Below are 22959 nucleotides of genomic sequence, written 5' to 3'. Positions count from 1 at the left end.
TCATGTATTATTTTTAGGATGATAAATCTTGTGATCATTCCAGCGTAAGTAACAGAAGTCCCGCTTATAGTGACGTCACAAACAGTGTATAGTCATGTCTGTTAGTACTAACATATGATAGAGTCCAGAAATTTTGAGAGCTCTCCAGGAAGTAAAATAGCAACCATGTAGTACAATTAATGTGGTGTGGGAAACATCCTATTTAGAAGATTAACCAACTCACAATATGGAATGATTAAAATTATCCAAGGTATTACTACATGTACATTGTAGCGAGAGATCTATGTCTGCTCGTGTAAGAAGATGGCGTTTGTACTTGTTATTGTATAAATGGAGTTATATATGCATGGGTAGATTTTGGGCAATAGAGAAAGAATTTATTTTATCTACTTCAAAATCATATGAGAAACATTGTTATTATAGAAGGCATTGCAAATCCATGCGGTAAGTAATCGCACCGCGCACGGATGGAAAATCCAAATCCGATATACACACGATTGCAAACTTTATATTCAGATATTACTTATTCAAAATATATAGCTATACTTTTCTATATACTAATTTGTCCGAACTGGTCTGGCATGGTGGTATTTTTCATAATTATGCATGCTTAAACGTGTAAAGCTTGTGGAGTATGAAATCCAAACTTCATAGTCGAACACCATGAGAAAAATATTTTGAACCTGTTGCATACATTGGACGATCCTTTTGGCAAACATATTTCAACTGTAGAATTCTTTCTCTGTTTATAGTTTTATACTCATACATTTTTTTCTTATGCATACAAGTTTACTTCACCTTAGCTAAAGGGTCAAGTGAGCTTTTCTTATGAAGTTTTATTAATTGTTTATCTACCGCCCTATTGGTATGTTTTCTAGACTCTTTATAGAAAGTTATAGGCGTAATGACCAAAATATCCTTTGATTAAGGGAATAAGAATTGTAAAATTCAAAAGCCATGGATACGTATTGCAAAATCATTTGGCCATGAATTACACAACTTTCATAAAACTCATATCGTGAAATGTACGAATTAGAAGAAACACACCATGGACTGCGAAACATGCGGACTTCCTCACTTCTATTTCCCAGGGAACAGGATTACGCATTGTGAAAATTAAAGTTTTATAAACGTTCCTCCAACTTCGAAGACAGTATGTATTAAAAAAAATAGGGAAAACATGAGATCAGAAAGGCAACAATTAGATGTGCATGCATCATCATTTATTGTACATCAGATGTGTTCAAATTATAAGACCGGGGCCGGCTGAAACTGCACTACAATGTACTTAGTATATTTGGTAGAATAGAATTTTTTTTAAAAATCTCATGGAGAAGGGTACACTTCACATTTATTTTGATTCAAGGTCTTCAAAACAAAACTCTCGCCATAGCTTTGGGTTCACATTGAAAGGTGAAGCAGGGCATCAAATATGAGCGTTATGACCCATATACAGTAACTCTTATTTCTTATATAGGCACACTTCAAAAATTTGATATGCACGTTTGTGTTTTAAACCTTTCCATTCTAATAACAGTTCTCCAAAATAAAAAATCAATTTGATATTCCTCTGACCTTTAAACCTCGTTGTCACAAACCCCCGAAATTCTAACAAATTTGCCAACTATGTTTGTACCGTTTAATACTGCGCAGATACCAAATTCAATGCAAAGTTATCTTCGACATATATAAATGGCTGCTATCAAAATAACAGGAATTGTTTAGTATACGTATATTAGACTTGAGATGTAATATTCACATTTCATTAAAGATAGTAAACCTGTTGATTTTATGTACACAGATTCAACAAACTATACACGATGGTCTAAGGGAGGATTATGAAGAATATTTGGCAGAGAAGGCTTCCCAAGCCAAGAGCCAATCGGAGACATCATTGAGTGACCATGGCAATGATGACAATGCAGACAAATTCAGCATAAGATCTAACAAACCAGACGAAAATGGACAATTTCTCAATGTCAGTAAAAAGGTAATGTTAGATGGGCTGGCCCTGTGGTGACGGTCAAGTAACTATCGTACCAAAATTACTAACGATAACATTTTAATAATAGTTTGTTCTTCCCCTCACACAACACATGGTTAGTTTGTTTTGAAAATTTTGCATGGATCCTGCACCAAAGTAGCAATCAGAAAAAGAAAAGAAAATTAGCTTTGAATGATGAATTAACAATACATGTTTTAATGTGTGGTGCTCCTCGCCTATTAATTTTATGCATAGAGCACAGCAGAACCAGGCGCTAATGCATCGTCCTAGTTGGCTTCCGGCTTTGTTGACTGTGTATGTGCATTTTTTGCAGCAACCTAGCTTGAGTTTACCCGGCACTCCATTTGTGCGGCGAAACACTAAGAAGGCCAAATACAATGCAAATCATGGTGACCATCAACCTTTAATGCTGGACAATCTACCTTATATAGACGACCCAAATGCCGTTACTCCATGTTCGGATGACCTAACAATGAATTTGACCTATAGACAATTTGTTGCGTCAAGAAGAGGTAGCTATGCGTCATTGTTGAAACGCACTGGCTCCTCTAGGCGCAGTAGTTTCGCGTCACGTGATAGTAGACGATCCCTTCCAAAGTCACCTCGGTCTCCATTAGAAAAACCCGGGAAATTAGATACCCCGTGGGACTGGAAAAAACCAAAGGACAGCTCTCATTTACATCCTCTTGACGCGGGGGATCGTGGTAAACATGTCGAGAATGTAAGTTTGGAACGTCATCCATAAGATGTTGGTTTTGTAGACTTCCCTTGTGTATGTATTATTTTGCCTTCTAATTACATTTTCTTCAATTCAAGCCATCTTCAAAATATCCCATACCGCTTTAGCTGATTTTCAGTTCTCCGGCACACGTTATCTCCAATACCACACTTCTATGCTGTAAATTACTCAAATTACTCAATCTTAGTACCATCACCTTTTATGCTAATTTGGCACCTATATGTAATACTACGATAACTATGAATTGATTTTTCTGAACTGGGCGCATATTAAAGCGATATGGTTGTCCACATACACGTAGTCAAATGTTTAAGTTTATTAAAAACTGATACTGTGCTTAGGTGTAGCTTCTTATTGAAACAATTCCGTGTGGTTTGTGACAAAATCAAAAGATAAAACAGCGAGCACACATCGGGTTACATCCCGCCATAAAAAAGTAAAAGTTGTTCGGTATTCATGGTGATTGTAGAATCATGCCTACTTCCACTCAGGGTACTACCAGCTCGATATTTTACCAAATGCATCTGATACACGTTGTAAACATCAGACATGTTATGCTAGGCTGATTTTGATACACGGAACAGTGCTAAATTACATCGAATTTTGTGCGCTATCGGAAATATCTGCCAATGGTCTTTGAAAGATTAAAAAAAAACTTGATGTCTTCGTAATTTCTTTATTAATTGATGTTTTCACCCATGTATATGAGTGAATTTTGCGACCAGTGACATAAAGTATACAAAGACCATTTATGACATACCAAGCGATGGGAAATCACAAGTAATATCGCTTATAAGTGGTTTTTCACAATCAATTTTATTTTTGCCCATTTCTACCTCATCCTAAACGGGCAAAATACAATCCGGGCGAATTCAAAATTCTCGATATCCTAGAACAGTAATACATGTACATTGTTCTCGATATCCTAGAACAGTAATACATGTACATTGTTCTCGATATCCTAGAACAGTAATACATGTACATTGTTCTCGATATCCTAGAACAGTAATACATGTACATTGTTTTTCAATGTGGATGGCTAAAATAACTCGGTGTGAAATTTTTCCGGAACAAAGTACGGTATATGCCGATATGTGCTATAACTAGTCACTTTGGGACTCTTTCTCGGAGTCAGTGTTGGTACATTTCTAATCTTTACAATGTTTTTGATTTGCTTGCAAAGATTATGTTGAAGAATTTGCATTGATGAAAACAGCATAGAATTGTGGCTTGCTATATATTTGTATTGAAGAAAACGTAATATAAAACAAATTCCTAATTATTGCAAATGGTATCTGGAAAAAATACATACATGAAAGCAACAAGAAAAGGCTTGAATAATCCACATATATTTCTTAGTCCATGCATGTATCATTTGTACTTTTAACCTCTACCCATGCATTTCCATCCCTTTTCCTTCTGATATCTTGCACAAAAAAATCAACAATGGTGACTGTAGCATGTTTCTAAAAACAGTTGGTATTACATTTCTTTCATAGGTAATTGTAAACCGTTTTACTCTCTATATATCTTTAATGGATGTATATTTATATTCTATGATTTATGGATTTGTGTTTGGGCGTATGCAGGTAAAGCTCTTTTTGTCTAATTCGTAGAGATCTAAGAAACACAAAATTATCCATGCACTGGTACACAGGTGTGTTGATTATTGAAAATAGTGACGATGAAGGCCGGTATTGTCCTCACCTACATGTGTACCTCTAGTCCAGTTACTCTGATGTCCAAAAACATGTTACACTTTAAACTACAAAACGATATTGATTAAGTTCGTATGTAATTCATCAAATCAGAATCGTTGACAAAAGCAAGATTACAAATGTTTGTCCATATTTTTATCCGAGTAATTTTCATTTTATTAGTTTTCATTTCTTGAATAGTATAAGAAAAAACCGCTAATAAAAAATCAAACCTCTTGTAGGGGTCTATAGTCGGCTCCCGAATGGACATTGAAAAGAAGTCTCATGACGAAGAAATTTGCCACCCTCATAGTGGAAAACATGTCGATCCAAGAGGTAATACATACCAAATCAAATGTAGTAAAAGTAATATCTTGCGTTGTTTAAAGTTTTTGTATGTCCTATATATGTATGTCGGAATTCCCTTGGGCACAACTTGCAATTGTGTTTCATTATTAGCTAACCTGTTTTGTTTTTCTTATAAGACAGAATTTAAGCTACGTGGGAAGAAAAAATCTCTTGTGGCCTTCAACTCGACATTAAAGGTCATAGGAAACGGTTTTTAACAATACGTTTTCTCTCCATAATTATCAACTTTGTTTCATAGACTCCTCATAAAAATACTTTTTAAAGATTAAAAACGATATTAACTCGAAGAAATTGAAGTGCAAATGTAGTCGGAATAGAAAATCGTTACACGATTATCGTTCCTGATTTCCTGAATTTGTGACGTCATAAGAGACCACACTCAGATTTGCGAATTAAAACAAAAGCACATCCATAGACGATTTATTCGCAACTGGAGGAGTTTTTGAATGGGGAACCATAGTTTGTTATACAAGGATATCACTTTGAACTCATAATTAATGTAAATGCCAGCCACATCGACGATTTTTCATCGGAGGACGAACAAGAAAATCGATCTTGAAAGATCCTATTTATTCCGAATTGGTTGAAACAATACTGACTGGTTAATGATAAATGTATGATAATTTCAGAGTACATTCTCTGGTGACAATAAGAGAAATATAGATAGTTATTACTTGCGCTTTCTAATCCCATGCAGACACAGCGACGCAGCATCGTTTTTTCCCCAAGGGGGTGGGGGTGGGGGGGGTGAAGGTTGACTAACAAAAAGGGTGGGCACCCCCTCATCCCCCTTTGGTTTTATGTGCCCAAGTTCCACCCTGACTCGGATATATTTTATAGCCAGATCGAAATTTCCTTTACACACATCGCGAGCGCCGTTTTTTGAATTTATTTTCATAGGATTTTTACAAGTATCGTGTACAGCTATTTTAGTTTAACAGGTGAATCTAATAAATATAAATGGCTTTAACATTCTTTTACAATAAAATTTGCGACATTAGGGCCTATATGAATAATAATTTACCATAACATTAGACGCTATAAGGGCTCTTTCTTGCGTATAATGGTTGGAACTGGAAGCCAGAGGAAGAACGAATTCTTCGTCTGGACCAGTTATTGAAGGAACTGTCGAAAAATCCGAATGTCCTGACTGTTTTTGTAGGCCATGCGTTATGGACGAGTCACACAGACAACTTTAGGTAGCCAAAGAATTCTGGAATATGTTGAGTCATCGTGGGGTGTGGGACGATGATCGGTTCATAAGCTGTACATAGCCAGAAAATCTGCACAGTATGCAGGAACTCACGTCGGAAACTGTATGTTTGGCTGTCATACATCGTCGGATACTGGGTATCCGACGAAGGCAGTCAAATGGATACAAGAAAACGTAGAAAAAAGAATAATCTGCCTAATTTATCAATGGCTAACGTTCTCATTTATACAAAATAAATTTATCAGCTTTAATTCTTACATGTTGATTCATTCAACCGACAGGTTGTTCAAAATCCTCGGCCTTTAACGTTATTATTTGTTTAATTTTTTTTACCCTAATAAGGAAACCAACGTGCAAATTAGTGCTTCATTTAAAGAAAAAAAAACCCATCCCCCAACTCTTGCATGACCGTAAAAATTGGTTTATTTCACCCGATACAAAAACTTGTAATTTCAATATGTTCCATCATTTGCTTTGGACATTCTTTTTCAAACAGAAAAGAGGGGGGGGGGGGGGGGGGGGGGTCTGATAATGCAACTTTCAACATATAAAGTTAGACCTATTCATCTTCAATTTATTTACTTATGTATTCAGAGAGAAAAATTCTGATCAGAAGAGCTTCATATAACTATTTTATAGTCAGATTTCATTTCTAAACTAATCAGATCATACACGTTTATACTAAATTATGAATATCTGTACTACATGTAGTCTACCGTCATTATATACAGTCAACGTTTTCCAGGATGTTCTCGTCTTCGCCGTGCTTGCCGTTGGTTTGTAGCCTAGTCGAAAATAGTTAGAACTGCATCTGGTCGAAGATTTAATTTCATAAACCCATTAGTTTTTGCCAAAGTAGAATGAATACAATAACGAAACTGATCCTCATCAACCCCCGTAATCGCGTAAAATGATTGTCAAACAACTTCGAGTTCTGTGTTCTCGGTGTAGATTTCACACCCAAGTCTTTCTGAACGTTGGATCATTTAGACAAAAGTATATAGAAATACCTGACTTGCTAAATTACAGTTGAATGTAAGCACATTGAACATTTTGACGGCAAAAACCCGCAGTTGTTAGTATAAACAAATACACATTTGCGTCAGGCTGGTCTCTTTTGACGTCATCAAGCGAGGGGGATAAGTCATCTTACTATTTTGATACTTCACACCACGGCAACATTTGACGGTCTGTAGCGCCTGTTACCTTACGATTTTTTCTGAATGACTTCTTTACATATGTTAAGTAATTAAAGAAGAACACATTTTCGTGCAAAACAATTTTTTTTTGAAAATCATCTCCTATGACCTTTAAGATGGATCGACGGCATTTTACATATTGTATCTGTTATTTTCATTAATTTATCGATTCGATATATCACAGTGAACTTGCAATAAAACACACCACAGAGTCTTCCATATCTGCTTTATATTTGGATATTTTCTTGAACATAGATATCCAGGGCAAACTAACAACATAACTTTATGACAAACAAGATGCCTTCAGCTTCTCCATCGTCAACTTCCCATATTTGTATGGTGTTTATGTCACTCAGCTGATTCGATACGCGAGAGCATGTTCTGTGTATAATTAATTTTTAAATCGAGGCAGACTACTGACAAATAAGATGATGTAGCAGGAGTTCCAACAGTCTCGTTTAAAGTCAGCATTTAGCAAAATATATGGTCTTTACTATGATTGAATTTGCAAATCCAAGCTATCACTGAGTCGGGTGCTATCTGACGTATTTTATACCAATTGTTAGGCCATTTTTAACATACTCACATTTTACTACGGATGACTCTGTTTACCTGATAAAGATATATAGGTCTCACATCGGATGTGACCGGTTAAATGGGATGCTTAAACTTCCTAGAAACCTGGTACTACTTCTCTTACATTTATGTCCCGGCGTCCGTGTTTACCCTTCTCTTAATTTTCTATTCTTTATAGGATTTATGAGGTTGATCACTGTTATATTCACTTGTTGGTGTATTAGAGAAAATTGTATACACTAAATTTATTATCTGCAGATATGATGGTGCTAAAAAGTCTTCTGGCACATGCTGAGGGACATCGGAACAGCAAACACAGTGAGTATTTGTAGAGAGAGAGAAAAGCGGGGGGGGGGGGGGTCCTGGGTTTTCTTTCTTTAGATTTATTCATTTTACATTTCACACGATTTTGGTAAGAATATTGAATATAAGCACATCACACAGTATTTCATGTCCTTTCATTTTTGATTGAACAGTTGCTAAAATTAGACAGGTTCTGAACTCATCTGAGCTGAAAACTCAAGTCAGCTTTTCTGATAATTTTTGACAGGCGCCCGTCTGTCCGTCCGTAAACTTTTATCATTTTAGACTTCTTCTCCAGAACCACTGGATCAATGCCAATCAAACTTGGCACAAATTTGCACCAAGGAAGAGCCATGTTCCTGTCAAAGGGGAGATAATCAAGAAACTGCAAAAATAGGATGGGGTCATTTAAAAATCTGCTGAAGAACAATCAGAAAAGTTGAAACTTACATGAAAGCTTCCTTACATTGTGTAGACTCAAGTTTGTTAAACCCATGGTCCCAAGGAGTAGGGTGGGATCACAATACGGGATCAAATTTTAACATGTGGATCTATAGCTAAAATCTTTGAAAATCGTCTTAAGAACAACAGGGCTATGGTTAGTCATGTTGATATGCAAGAATTCCCCAGTACATTTAGTGTAGATTCAAGTTTGTTCAAATCACGGGAGTAGGGTTGGGCTTGAATAGGGGATCGAAGTTTTATATGGAGATATATAGAAAAAAACATCCTCAAGAACAACAGGACCATGATTAGTCTATCAATATGTAAGTATCTTCAGGTATTGCAAATTCAAGTTTGTTCAATTCAGGGGTCCCCGAGACGGGGAGGGACCACTAAAGGAGATCAAAGTTTTATTTGGGAATATACAGAAAGTTAATTAAAACAAGTTATTTGAGTAGCAGGGCCACACTAAATCATATTAAAATACAAACATTCCAAAGTTGTGTGGATTCAAGTTTCTTTATTCCCCCGATTCTAAAGTCGTAGGTATATAATAGTTTCGTCCTGTCTATTTGTCGATCTGAAACTATAACTTTGCTCATAACATTTGAATGGTGCGTGATAGAGCTCTCATACCCCTATGTGCATTTCTTGTGACAAGGCTTTTGTATTGCTACCGAAGTTTTCATCTTGTGACATTGACATTAAAGTTTGACCTACTTTTAAGAAAATCTAACATAAACAATATCTCCTCAACTATTTAATGCTAGTTGGTTGGTTATTTGTTTGTTTTATGTCCCGTCGAGAATTTTTCATTCATATTAAGCAGTCACGGTAGCTCAGTGGTAGATCGTTCGCTTCAATATTTTCTAATTGTTTTTATTTTTATTTTATCTACTTTTGGGGTGCATTTTCCTATTATGTCTTGATATCAAAGACTGCATGGTATGTTTTTTGTATTTCAGGTGTCATCAGTGATTTCCCCTTCGAGGAAGAGGAAGAGCTTCTTAAGGATCGACTGTACAGACGGTTCTGCAGTTGGACGTGCTGTCCATGTTATCTTAAATTCCAGGAATTTGTTAGCTTCATTATTTTAGACGCCTTTGTGGACCTCTTCATCACCATCTGCATCCTTGCCAACACAGCCTTTATGGCGGCTGACCAGTATCCAAAATCAGATGACCTGACAGAATTGCTTTTTTATGGGAACTACGTAAGAGTTACATGCATTTTAGGATCGCCAGTATGTCATGTACTATAAACACATTCTTTCGCCATTTCGCGTACAACGCACATCTCCAATTCATGACTGTTCTTGCAATACATGTAGTTTACACTATTTCCAAAATGTATTAACTGGCGATTTTATTACTACATGTACGTTTATGTTAGAATATGTAAAATACTGATTTCGCCATTATAGATACCTTCACAGTGTGGCATGATTTATGGCATACGTCATGAGTAACTGATTTATTCATACCCTGGTATATAGGGTCTGATAGCTGCAATTGATACGCATTGTTTTATATATTATATCGTATCTCTTTTCAGGTTTTCACAGCTATATTTGCATCCGAGGCTTTCCTTAAATTAATCGCCCTTAGTCCTATGAACTACTTTAGGGATGGCTGGAATATCTTTGATTTCTTGATCGTGTTTCTCAGCTTTTTAGAAATGGCTTTAGATGATGTTTCCGGGTTGTCGGTACTAAGGAGCTTCCGTTTAGTATGTAATTCCATTCTGATGATTTTCCTAATATATATATATATATATATATATATATATATATATATATATAAAGTAAAAAAATAAAATCCAATACTCAAACTTTTATCTATAGCGCTTTCGCCCTGCGGGCTCGTCAGTAGATTTATTTTTTACAAAGTAAAAGAGGAAAATGAACAATTACGCAGAGCCAAGGACAACTATTTCATAAAACTGTTTAAGCCGAAACTAAACTGTTAATATTTTTACTTCATGTTATTTAACATGTACATTTTACATAGAATGTCTCCTTTAATGTACAGGAATATTCAGAGGCGCTTAAAACTTATAGACTGAACTATTTTAAATATGTCTGTATTTTTAAAAGTGCCTAACATTAACATTGTATAATGTTCTGACGTCACAATCATGACTGTATTATGTTTGACGTTGCCCACATAACGTCACGAGGATGACGTCATAATGGAACTTGTTTACATTGTTTAAAAATCTACTGACGAGCCCGCAGGGCGAAAGCGCTATAGATAAAAGTTTGAGTATTGGATTTTATTTTTTTTACTTTATTCTACCTCGATACCAAGAAAAAATAATTTATTGAATATATATATATATATGTATATGTATATATATATATATATATATATATATATATATATATATATATTATATACTTTCAATTTCATCTCTTCTTTTTTCTTTAAAAGTTTGCGGGCATATATCACACGATATATGCCCGGAAACATTCCGGCCCGCAAACATTACGTCACAATCAAATTTCTACGCCGTTAATTTTCAAATCTTTCGTGTTTTTCATCTTTTACTCAGTTAAACCGATAAAGTTATTGTTAAAAATAAAATTATTGTTAGTTTCTAAATGAAATTGAAAGTATATAATAAAAAGGTTATAGACTTTGTATGGGAAATATGACGACCTCGTTTTTTGTCGCGAACGGACCTCGCAAGCTCGGTCTGTCTACGCGCCAAAAAACTCGGTCGTCATATTTTCCCATACAAAGTCTATAACTTATAAATATAGCACTATAAATGAGGAACGTCAAGACTCGTTCAGTACAGACGTTGTTATGGCTTAATTTCAAATTTGTAGACATTCTGATTTTTTTCTTAGCCTTTCTAGATGAGTTTTAGTTTTAGTTCGCAATTTTAGAATTTAATTTTCATTTCTATGTAAATATTCTGTCGTCCTGAAGAAGGGACAGATCATCCTAAAATTTTACAATTTAATACTGTTCGTGTCGTTGGTCATTTTATTGGTGCTAGGTCGATACGGTTGAATAAGATTTTTTTCACATAAAAAGAGGGCTACATACTTTAACATTGGTGTTAAATTTGTCATCATTTTATAATTACAGTTACGAGTGTTCAAACTCGCCCGATCTTGGCAGACGTTGAATATGCTGATCCGCATTGTTGCTGGTACTATGGGAGCATTGGGAAACCTCATATTTGTTCTTGCCATTGTGGTCTTTATTTTTGCCGTGATGGGACAGCAATTATTCCGAGATGGATACATGAAAGTCTATGAAGACGATATGCCGAGATGGAATTTTACAGACTTTCTTCACTCATTCATGATAATCTTCCGAGTTTTGTGTGGGGAATGGATTGAGTCGATGTGGGCATGCACAAACGCTAATAGTGCAATATGTATTCCGTTCTTCCTACTCACATATATTATAGGGAATCTTGTTGTAAGTTCCTCAATATCACATACTGTTAAGACGGGATGGATAATATCTAATAGAAATCATTGTCACAAAATTAAAATCATACTATGTCTTTGAATTATGATTATTCACGGTGTGGATACTTAAATAATTATTTGAAACATTAGAAACACATATCTTTATTGTTGGGATTATTGACGATAATTGAATGCTGTAAATTGTTACTGTAGGTACTTAATTTGTTCCTTGCCCTGCTGCTAAACTCGTTCGGGGCTGAGAGTCTGAGTGGTGGAGAAGGCGAAGAGGACAAAGAACCTAATAAACTGTCAGAGGCCATCGGAAGATTTAAAAGGTAATCTTCCTTGACAGTGTTCTACGTGCCCTTTCATCTAAGAAACAATATTACATTCACTTCGTTTTACTCTAGATATTTTTACTAACTGAAACTGTGGGTTAGTATGTCATAAATTTTCGACTTTTGAAATAGGCTAATCACTGTGTATCAATATACTTAACTCAATCTCCAATCGACATGTAGGCTCGCCACCGTGTGTAAAGATTACAATGTAAAGATAAGAAATATCCTCCAGTTTCTAAAAGTATGGGATGATGTACCTCTAATCTCTTCACGATGGCGTTCATTTCGTGAAGCAAGTTAAACTGAAAGACATTTCGTAAAGAACTGAAGATATTTTTAAAAATAGATAACTTTTGATATGAAAACGATAAAGCACGTATTTAGGTCGTCAGATGTCTTGTTAACTACCCATAACTTCTTGCATATAGGCCATGTTTACTTGTGAAACGCCGTCATACACTATGTAAGACACAGAATTAAGCATTTATGGGAAATTCGTAATAGAGGAAAGTTCAAGATAAGTCAAACTTTAGAAAAGGGGAGAAATAAGCATGGAAAAAAAACGACATTTTGGTGGATAAGAGCACGCAAACTGTCTTAATATGCATGTTTACGGCATTCTTTATATGCATGTGTCTAACAATGAATTAAGTTAAAGTACATAATTAAATGATATTGTCCTAAGTAGTGCTTTTCTCTAAGATGAAAGGTGAAAATAACAAACAATGATCAATCTCAAAACTCCTATAAGCAATATAATATAGAAAGTTGGACAAACACGGACCCCTGGATACACCAGAGGTGGGATAAGGTGCCTAGGAGGAGTAAGCATCCCCTGTTGACCGGTCACACCCGCCGTGAGACCTATATCTTAATCGAGGTAAACGGAGCTGTCTGTAATCAAAATCAGTGTGCCAAGAACGGTCTAACAATCGGCATGAAACAAGTCACGGTGCATTTGACATATGGTGTTACATGTATATAGAACATGGGGAGGCGAATGGATTGAGGGGGGGAAAGGGGGTTAGACCAGTTCAGATTTCCAACAACATCTTCATAATATTATTTTTAATTATTGAGAAGACACCTACTTATCATCATTCGGTGTAGTGGTATACTTGTATCAAATTTTATGTACATGTAAATGATTTTCATGACCAGAAGATATTCGTATAGAATGTTCTTGGATATAACATTTTGAATACATATATATCATACACAAGCACCAATCGCAATTGATATAAAAACATTAAAATTCAATTTGTTACTTTCGTTATGCATGTAATAGTGCAGAAAATAAAATAGAGAAAAATGTAAAATTCAAAGAATTGCAAACTACATGTATCTTTTAATTTGTTTTAGTTTATTTTTTAACTTTTCTCCAAGGTTGTAAATATACTCAAACTTATTTTATTTCAAATGTTTATTTTTTCAAGGATTTTTTTTAGCTCACCTGAGCCAAAGGCTGAAGTGAGCTTTTCTGATCAAAATTTGTCCGTTGTCTGTCGTTGTCGTCGGCGGCGGCGTCGTGAACTTTTCACATTTTCGACTTCTTCTCAAGAACCGCAGGGCCATTTTCAACTAAACTTGCCACAAAGCATCCTTGGGTGAAGGGCTTTCAAGCTTGTTCAAATGAAGGGCCATGTCCCTTTCAAAGGGGAGATAATCGCAAAAATAGGTTGGGGTCATTTAAAAATCTTCTTCTCAAGAACCACTGAGCCAGAAAAGCTGAGATTTATACGAAAGCTTCCTGACATAATGCAGATTCATGTTTGTTCAAATCATGACTCCCAGGGGTTAGATGGGGCCACAATAGAGGATCAAAATTTTACATACAAATATATAAGGAAAATCTTTAAAAATCCTCTCAAGAACCACTAAGCCAGAAAAGCTGATATTTACATGAAAGCTTTCTGATATATTTCAGATTTCAGTTTGTTAAAATCATGGCCCCCAGGGGTAGGATGGGGTCACAAGGGGGATCAACGTTTTGCATACAAAAATATATAGGAAAAATCTTTAAATATGAGCCAAGGTGACTCAGGTGAGCGATGTGGCCCTTGGGTCTCTTGTTTTCTTCGTGTACAAGGTGTACTTGTTGTAGAGCTTATAATTTCTAAAGCAATGTGACCACTAGTAAATTTACTATTTACACACACTGTACAAGAGTCAAAAGAATAACAAAATATGATAATTCTTAAATTATTTTTTTTATTTTTTTTTTTGCTTCACTGGTTAAAAAATTCATAACATTTCTTTTTAATTTTAGGTTTGGAAGGTGGGTCAAGGTGAAGATTATCGTTTGTCTAAAGGTGAAGATAAAATCTCAGCCGAAACCAAACGGAAGAGACTCCAGTCCCCGTCTTAATGGAAAGGAGACGATGCTTGATGGTGGACAAACGTTCAGTAATGGTACTCTTGAAATTCAGGCTAAAACTGAAGATGACGAAAACACATTTCCAGGTTTTAGTTTCACCTTATCCTCTTTATTTCGACAGAAATCGAGGATACTTTAAGAAACCTATATACACGCATCGAAGAGTTCCTAAAAGTCTTTTTTCATCAATAAGCTAGCAAGATATACTTGTGCTTTGGTGATATAGTCACTAAATGTTAAGACATTAAATGTCTTGATTGTGCTTCGAGTGATCTGTGTTAGATAGTATTAAAAAGTTGCATTTGTAGTTTATTTTTTGCTAACTTAATTTCTTCTTTTAAAACCATATCGTATACTGTATAGATAAAGCTTCCTTCTCTAGTCACGTAATTTTCTTCTTAATAAGAACATTACATATTACACACTTTTTAATGGGATATTTCTATGCTTACCGGTACCATTAAATATATTATAGGATTAAACATTCTTTTTGAAGAATTTATCGATGTGTAAACTCCGGCCATTTTACTCACAAACTGAATAAAAGTGCGAAGCACTTTTATGTTAAGTTTGTGAGTAAAATGGCCGGAGTTTAAACATCGATAAATTCTTCAAAAAGAATGTTTGATTCTTATAATTCCAATTCATTCACTTCATTAACAATTGCAAAAATTTGAATAGTTTCCCCGCACTATGTTATTTGTTTTCAGGCGTGTATGAATACATCACGTTTTCGGATTTACATGTATTGATGTGTAAACTCTTGTTCAGCTTTATTTTTGTCCAATCAAAACACTTGTAATAAATAACATTGGAATTATATATATATATATATATATATATATATATATATATATATATCCAAATTGTGTTTTTAAAAAAATCACAGTGCCCGGTATAAAATATTAAAAGAAATAGAATAAACAGTACACAAAGTTAAAAATTTAACGCAAGCGCTTTCATTTTATAATCCTCAGGCGTTACATTTTAAAATAGTTTTATTTTAAAATGTAACGCCTGAGGATTATAAAATGAAAGCGCTTGCGTTAAATTTTTAACTTTGTGTACTGTTTATTCTATTTCTTTTAATATATATATATATATATATATATATATATATATATATCAGCAGTATTGTCTATTCTTTTCAAAATTCATTGCATAGCTTAGTAGGTTAGCACGTCGACTGCTGAATTGTAAATCGCGAGTTGCAGTCAAGCAGGGGCCTCCGTGGCAGAGTGGTTAGAGCATCGCGCTCAAAATCACACAGCCTCTCACCTCTGGTCGGCGCGGGTTCGAATCTCGCTCGCGCCGGTAAGTGAGAAAGTTTCCCAGTTTACTTTCAGAAGGTCGGTGGTCTCTTCCCAGGTACATTGTATCTGGATTATCTCCGCCACCAATAAAACCTGGGTGCCACCAGATAACTGAACAATTGTTGAGTGTAGCGGAAAACAGCAAAACAATCGAGTGTAAGAGGTTTTTAAAAAAAAAAATCGATTTCTTTCTACTAAAACTGCATTTCTTGACTAAATAAAGTAAATTTGAAAGTTTTCAAAATATTGTGGTACATACCCTCCACTATTCATCTATAACAAATTTCTCTGCTGTAGCATACTTCCTTAAAAGTCTAAATAGGATATGATTAAAATAAAATTCAGTTTCCTAAAATCTGGACTGTAAGAATAGTTTTGTACGGTGCAAAATAAGTAATAAGTGATATTCTAAATATCTGAAGCAATATCGTTCAAAGCATAAGGAATTCATACTTATTGTTTTGATTTTACCTGTCCTATTGTTACATGTATCTTGTAGTTTAATTGAATGTGTGCAAATTGACAGTAAATCATGATATTAGGAATATCTTTAAGGAAGCAGAATTCCTTTACTATGATAATGATTGTCAACTTATGGACGGATATAACACATGTTTAAGAATTCAAGAATATATATAGAGACACCCGAAACACAATCAAGTCATTATAGAAATACTTGGGTTAAGTGAAATGTATCGTTGATGTATTCTGCTACAATACAGGTATGCATGGTCTATAAAGGAATGTGTATCCTCAATTTCTGTTAAATATTTGACTTTTAAATTACCAAATGATCGACTAATTATTTCATTATATCAGTTATAATTTTCCTTTTTTGTTATTAATCAGGAGAAGTAGTACTGGTGGAAAACCATTCACCTGGTAATATTTTTTCCCATTATAATTTTTTCTTGTATGGGTGTTTTGTATTACCTGGTACATGCTGTGTGTTGTTTGTATTTCCAATCTTTCTGAATAGTTTCTAATGAGTACAGCTTTGAATTTACACCTATTTATTTCCGTATTTTATACAAGGATATGATTTTCATGTGATCTGGCATTCAATCAATATCTATTGTATGATAAACGGAGTTTATTTATTAATTTTGTTTGACTTATTCTTGAATATGTAATAATATCGAGAAAGGAAACATGTTTGTAAGGTTGGTCGACCCTTATAGGGCGTTAAATCTCCATGTGTGACTGTCTGCTTTAAAACGTTGTCTACTCTTTATATTTTCTATATGAATTAGAATCAAATTGAATTTTACTGAGGCATTCATGTGTTTTACAAAATTGTAGTGTTTCTAGATAGCTGCATTGTAATGGAATATACATGTACAAGAAAAAGAAAACCTTTAGATTTATAGTCTTACGTTCTACCACAGAACTAAATAATCATCATAGATAAGCTCCGTAGATAATAGAAGTGGTAGTGTACATTAACTCAAAATATAAATGCCGGTGTTGTAGCATAGACTTTCCCCTCGCATAGACTTTCCCCCAGGAAAAACGGGCCCGGGATAGATCTTCCCCCATAGGGGGAAAAAGCGCCCCAGCATATAATTTCCCCCTATATACAAAGTCAGTATAGAATTTCCCCCTTGGCGGAAAAACCGCCCTGGTATAGAATTTCCCCCTCCTGTTTCTGGATTTCATTTTTTGTTCTCATGTAGAAGCTTTTGAATAAATATAGAATGAAGCAAACTCTTGCAATTGAAGATAATAATCAATGAAATTTGTTATTATTGCTATAAAGAGTTGAATGTTATAAAATAAAAATTACAAAAAAGAAACAAATATTTGCTGTTAAATTGTTATAGTTTAATGAAATAGATATGCGCTCATTAATATTACGATATTCATAAAATAAAGGAATTTTGTTGGGTTTACACGCTGAAAACTTTAAATTGCATATAGTAAATACAATATGCTTCCCAAAAGACTTTAACGATGGTCAATATCATTAGGGTTTTTCGTAAAAAGTCGACAAAAAGATATACAATTAAGATATCTGAAAAGTAAAGTAGATGCACTGTATGAATAAAAGTAATTTAATTTTCCCGTTTATTTAAATTCGAAATTTTAAATTAAAAACACCCCATTAACTTCTTCCCAACTTCATTATTTCAGATGTTAACAGCAAAGACTTGAGATGTCGGAATGAATTTTGATATACCATTACACGACTTTAATAATTTCCTTTAAAAAAATAAGATGATGATTGTGATACACAAAAGACCCTACTCAAAATTAAAAAGAAATGATAAGAATGCCTGGGTCTAGATAAGCAAGAGAATTCTAGTAATAGAACTGGAAACGGATACATAGCTAAAATGTAAGAAGGGGGAAAAGCGTACTGTCATTTAGGGGGAAATTCTATACTGGGACTGTTTTTCCTAAGGGGGGAAATTGGGCCCGGGTTCATTCTTCCTAGGGGGAAATTCTATGCTAGGCCCATCTTTCCGGGGAGAATGTCTAATCCGGCCCGTTTTTCAGGGGGGGGGGGGGTCTAAGCGGGGGAAAATTATATGCTACAACACCGGAATCGTTTACGATATGGAAAGAATGTTACAGGATAAAACGAAGTTACCGAACCTTGCTGAGTGATGGACATTGTTAAAGGGATAAGAAACATGAAATGTTTATATAAACGTTTCACTATCCGTTACATTTTAATGAAGTTTTCAACAACTGTGTATGTTGCCTTGTTGGCATGTTTTATAGATATGCAATAGCATAACTGTTATTTGTTATCTTATATACCTAGAAAAGACAAAAAAGCATCATTTCGTTATGATATTGATGACCTCTGTTATAATGGAATCGAGAATAGATTGCTAGGATTTGCAAGTAAACTTGAAAGCAAATAGAAATGAAAACAAAAAAATGTCAGATAGTTGAATTCATGAAATCAATCAGCATGAAATTGATTGCGATAGTTATTTGATCTTTATAACCTAAAGCAGTTATCACATCCAACGAGAGAAAAATGACTCTTTTTTTTATTTTCCAGAGAAATCTACAGAAATTATGTTAGAGGACGAAAAAGTATGTATCTGATGTTATTTAGTATGGTTCGGCAATTTTAAGATTTTCGATGTTTAATATAAAAGTATCCCACGTACTTTTCATCAGTGGAATATTTGTTTGAAACTGGATATCATCACAGAAAATTAATACAGTTGCCCAACCGATTACTGAAAATAAGAAAATAATTTTATTTCAAACAATCCTTTCTTTCTATTTAATATCAAAAGCGATCCGAAATGTTCTTTTAGTTGAAAATACATAAAGACGTTTCATAGTGAAAACGCGCACAAAACCATTGTATAGCAAAAGCCATCACGAAAAATGTAAGTCATTATCAACATTTGATGAAATTGATATTTTTTATTAAATAGATTTAGATGGATAATGTGATTGAATATCATTAAATTTTATAATCTTTTCACGATTATGTGAATGACCTAAGACGTGCAAAATATTGGTATGTGCATTATACATCGGAAATCTTAAGAGGTTGGAAGTACGGTGATCTTTATCACTTTTTTTGAAATAAATGTACAATGTACTTATTGAATGACCTCCTCATTAACTTTACGTTAATATTGATTTTATTGAAATTTTGCACAGAAAATGGACGACAATACAAGACCTAACAGTCGATCAAGTCAAAGAGAGTCCTTAAGTTCCAACAGTAGAAACTCACTGTCCGATGACGACACAAAATTAAGTTTAACAAAAGTGGATGCAGACGGCGAGCCCGAGATAAACGAAGTAAAGGTCACGTATGCAAATTATCCAGATGATTGTTTCTGCAAAATATGCCGTCGAAAGTGCCCATGTTGTATCCGATTTGAAAACACTAGTTTGGGGAAGCGGGCTTGGAAAATCCGGTGTCTAGCTTTTGCCCTGGTAGAACACAAATACTTTGAAACTTTCATCATTACAATGATTCTCGCCAGCAGCGTCGCTCTTGTGAGTAGATAGCATTGTTTTCATGTTCGCTTAGAAATTAAAAAAAAACATTCTTGAATTTTCTTTATACAAAAGATAACACACTCTTGATAACTGTCATTTGTAGGCAATCGAAGATGTATATCTGTCCGAAAGAGCTGTCCTTCAGCAGATTCTGGAAATAACAGACAAATTTTTCACAGCTATATTCATAATAGAAATGTTTATCAAGTGGACGGCTTTTGGATACAAGAAATACTTTACAGATGCATGGTGTTGGTTGGACTTCGTCATTGTTGGAGTACGTGTTCTACAGTTAATTATGTAACTAAAGGATCCCCTGGGGATCCGGGTTTGAATAGGTCCTCAGTACCCCTTGCTTGTCGTAGAAGGCGACTAAATGGGGCGGTCCTTCGCAAAAACCGAGGTCCCGTGTCACAGCAGGTGTGGCACGATAAAGATCCCTCCCTGCTCAAAGGCAATTAGCACCGAGCATAGGCCTAAATTTTACAGCCCTTCACCGGCAGTTGTGACGTCTCCAGATGAGTGAAATATTCTCGAGAGGGACGTTAAACAATATTCAATCAATCAATGTAACTAAATGATATTTGCAGAAACAAATTAACACATTCAAATTTCATATTGTCCAATTCATATAGTCTGGTTAGGTAAGATACATGTATATTTCAATTTTGATACGGACGACTTTACTCAATTTGTAGCAAAGGTAAAGTCACCACGTGCTTATTTTATCTTTTGGATACCTTTACACGCGGCTCAACAGGTGACCAGCTGTGTAGTAGTACAACACAAAATAGAGTCTTTTATGCTACCATTCGGGAAAAGTGAATATTAAAAAAAAATGAATCAACATCATTTCTCTTTCCATATATGTATGCATGTATGTATATATATATATATATATATATATATATATATATATATAGTACATTTACCAAGCTGATTACAAAACATAAATAATATCTTCACCCTTATCATTATTTTTTGATAATATTTGAGCAGATACTTTTAATTCTTCCACATACATATAAATGCGTGTATGTATTCTATTTTTATTAGTCCCCTACCGACGGAGTCGAAGGGGACTTTAGGTTTGAACTACGTCCGTCTGTTCGTCAGATCAGTTTTTAAACTTTTTTTCTTTGTTGTAGATATTTATTTGATATTTCGTACATTGCTTTGCCATAACAAGTTACAGATCAAGTTTGAATATCGTCTCGGTCCGTTGATTTTTCACTAAGTTATGGCCCATGGACTTAGAAAAATACCATGAATTATCAGTTTTCGGGACTTTTTTGTTGTTGTTGCTGCAGATATATTTTTTTTTTATATTTAGTACATTAATTGCTTTGCCATAACAAGTTACAGGTCAAGTTTGAATTTCGTCTTGGTCTGTTGATTTTCACTAAGTTGTGACCCTTGGACTTAAAAAAAAATTAGCATGATTTATTAGTATACATCCAATTATCTTATTTCTGTAGATACATTTAAGAGAACTACACTCATTAAAACTTCTAGCATAGTAATACAACACTGTAGCTAAATTATTCATGATCACCTACATTTCATAGTTCATTGACTTGGTTAAAGACTTAAACCTAATTATAAATTTATCTATTTTCCTGGTCTAGTCTTTGTACCTGAATGAATTTCGATCCAACCATTCCTATCCCGTAACCTACATAATGAACTTTGAATATTGTTGCGGTTCTGTAATTTTGTGACCGGTAGGGGACTATGTATTGCAATGCAATACTCTCAGAATGCTTGTTTGTACTTGGATGAATTTTAGACTCTCCCGGGTCGCGAGCGAAATTTTTAGTTGGTTGGTTGAATATTGTTTAACGTCCCTCTTGAGATTCTTTCACTCGTATGGCGACGTCACCACTGCCGGTGAAGGGCTGCAGAATCTAGGCCTATGCTCGGCGTTTATGACCATTGAGCAGGGAGGGATCTTTATCGTGCCAAACCTGCTGTGACACGGGTGTTGGTTTTTGCCGTCTCATCCGAAGGAACGCCCCATTTAGTCGCCTCTTACGTCAAGCAAGGCGTACTGAGGACCTATTCTAACCCGGATCTCCACGAGATTAACGAAACTCCCCTATCATGTACTTGACCTTACTGTGAAAATTGTCTTCGATACTTTGCATGTGTCCAGCGTTTGTATAATCATTGTTACTAATTGTCTTTAAGAGCCAAAGGAACAATATTTGATAGATGGTTTTCCGATTTGCAAATGAAAAGAATTCACGTATTTTTATATTGCGAATTATGAATTTATTATAGATATCCATTGTGATGCTTGTTTTTGAGATCCTTAAAATGCAGAAAATGAGTGCAATAAAGGCAATGAGAACTCTTAGGGCACTGAGACCGCTTCGTGCTGTGTCTCGATGGGAAGGAATGCGAGTACGTATCACTACTGTTTATCAAGGATATCAGGTCTATAACATGACCAAAAAAATAATTTAAAATCACAGTCATATTTTGACTTTCCAGTATCTCTTGATACATTAATGGCATCAATTTTATAAAATAAATGGAAATTTAAAAACAAAGTTTAAAACATTCATATTTAAGGAACTTAGACTTTCGTTAATTGAAGAAATAGCATTTATTTTCACGAGTCTGAAAATATGTTGGTATTCAACAGGTAGTTGTCAATGCTTTGATCAAAGCCATTCCATCTATTGCCAACGTCATGATGGTTTGTCTGATATTCTGGCTGATATTTGGGATTGTTGGGGTACAGTTTTTTGCCGGGAAATTCTTCAAGTGTGTAGATGAGAATGGAATCACACTGGCAGCAAATATTACAGCCAATAAAGATGATTGCATAGCCCAAAATTACACGTGGGTAAATTCAAAGATAAACTTTGACAACGTAATGATGGCATATCTCGCTTTGTTTCAAGTGGTGAGTACTCGTGCTTTCTATATATTTCCAATGAATGTTCTCTTGATATACATCT

At 34.7% G+C, this 22959-nt stretch overlaps 1 protein-coding gene across 1 annotated transcript in view; it reads left to right on the top strand.

The window, feature by feature from the left end:
* LOC125650872 (sodium channel protein type 4 subunit alpha B-like) overlaps window positions 1–22959 on the top strand; it is an 81989-nt gene that overhangs the window by 45765 nt on the left and 13265 nt on the right. Inside the window, exons 12-28 of the mRNA XM_048879427.2 lie at window positions 18–44; window positions 424–444; window positions 1802–1990; window positions 2319–2726; window positions 4684–4777; window positions 8057–8116; window positions 9511–9758; window positions 10100–10273; window positions 11644–11982; window positions 12189–12310; window positions 14586–14779; window positions 16856–16888; window positions 19023–19057; window positions 19643–19987; window positions 20094–20267; window positions 22274–22396; window positions 22641–22904. Coding sequence (XP_048735384.2) covers window positions 18–44; window positions 424–444; window positions 1802–1990; window positions 2319–2726; window positions 4684–4777; window positions 8057–8116; window positions 9511–9758; window positions 10100–10273; window positions 11644–11982; window positions 12189–12310; window positions 14586–14779; window positions 16856–16888; window positions 19023–19057; window positions 19643–19987; window positions 20094–20267; window positions 22274–22396; window positions 22641–22904 — 2850 coding nt within the window. The remainder of the gene's footprint in view (window positions 1–17; window positions 45–423; window positions 445–1801; window positions 1991–2318; window positions 2727–4683; window positions 4778–8056; window positions 8117–9510; window positions 9759–10099; window positions 10274–11643; window positions 11983–12188; window positions 12311–14585; window positions 14780–16855; window positions 16889–19022; window positions 19058–19642; window positions 19988–20093; window positions 20268–22273; window positions 22397–22640; window positions 22905–22959) is intronic.

The sequence above is a fragment of the Ostrea edulis genome, chromosome 5 (assembly GCF_947568905.1).
Source record: "Ostrea edulis chromosome 5, xbOstEdul1.1, whole genome shotgun sequence".
NCBI classification, from domain to species: Eukaryota; Metazoa; Mollusca; class Bivalvia; order Ostreida; family Ostreidae; genus Ostrea; species Ostrea edulis.
This window is presented reverse-complemented; position numbering and strand designations above follow the sequence as displayed.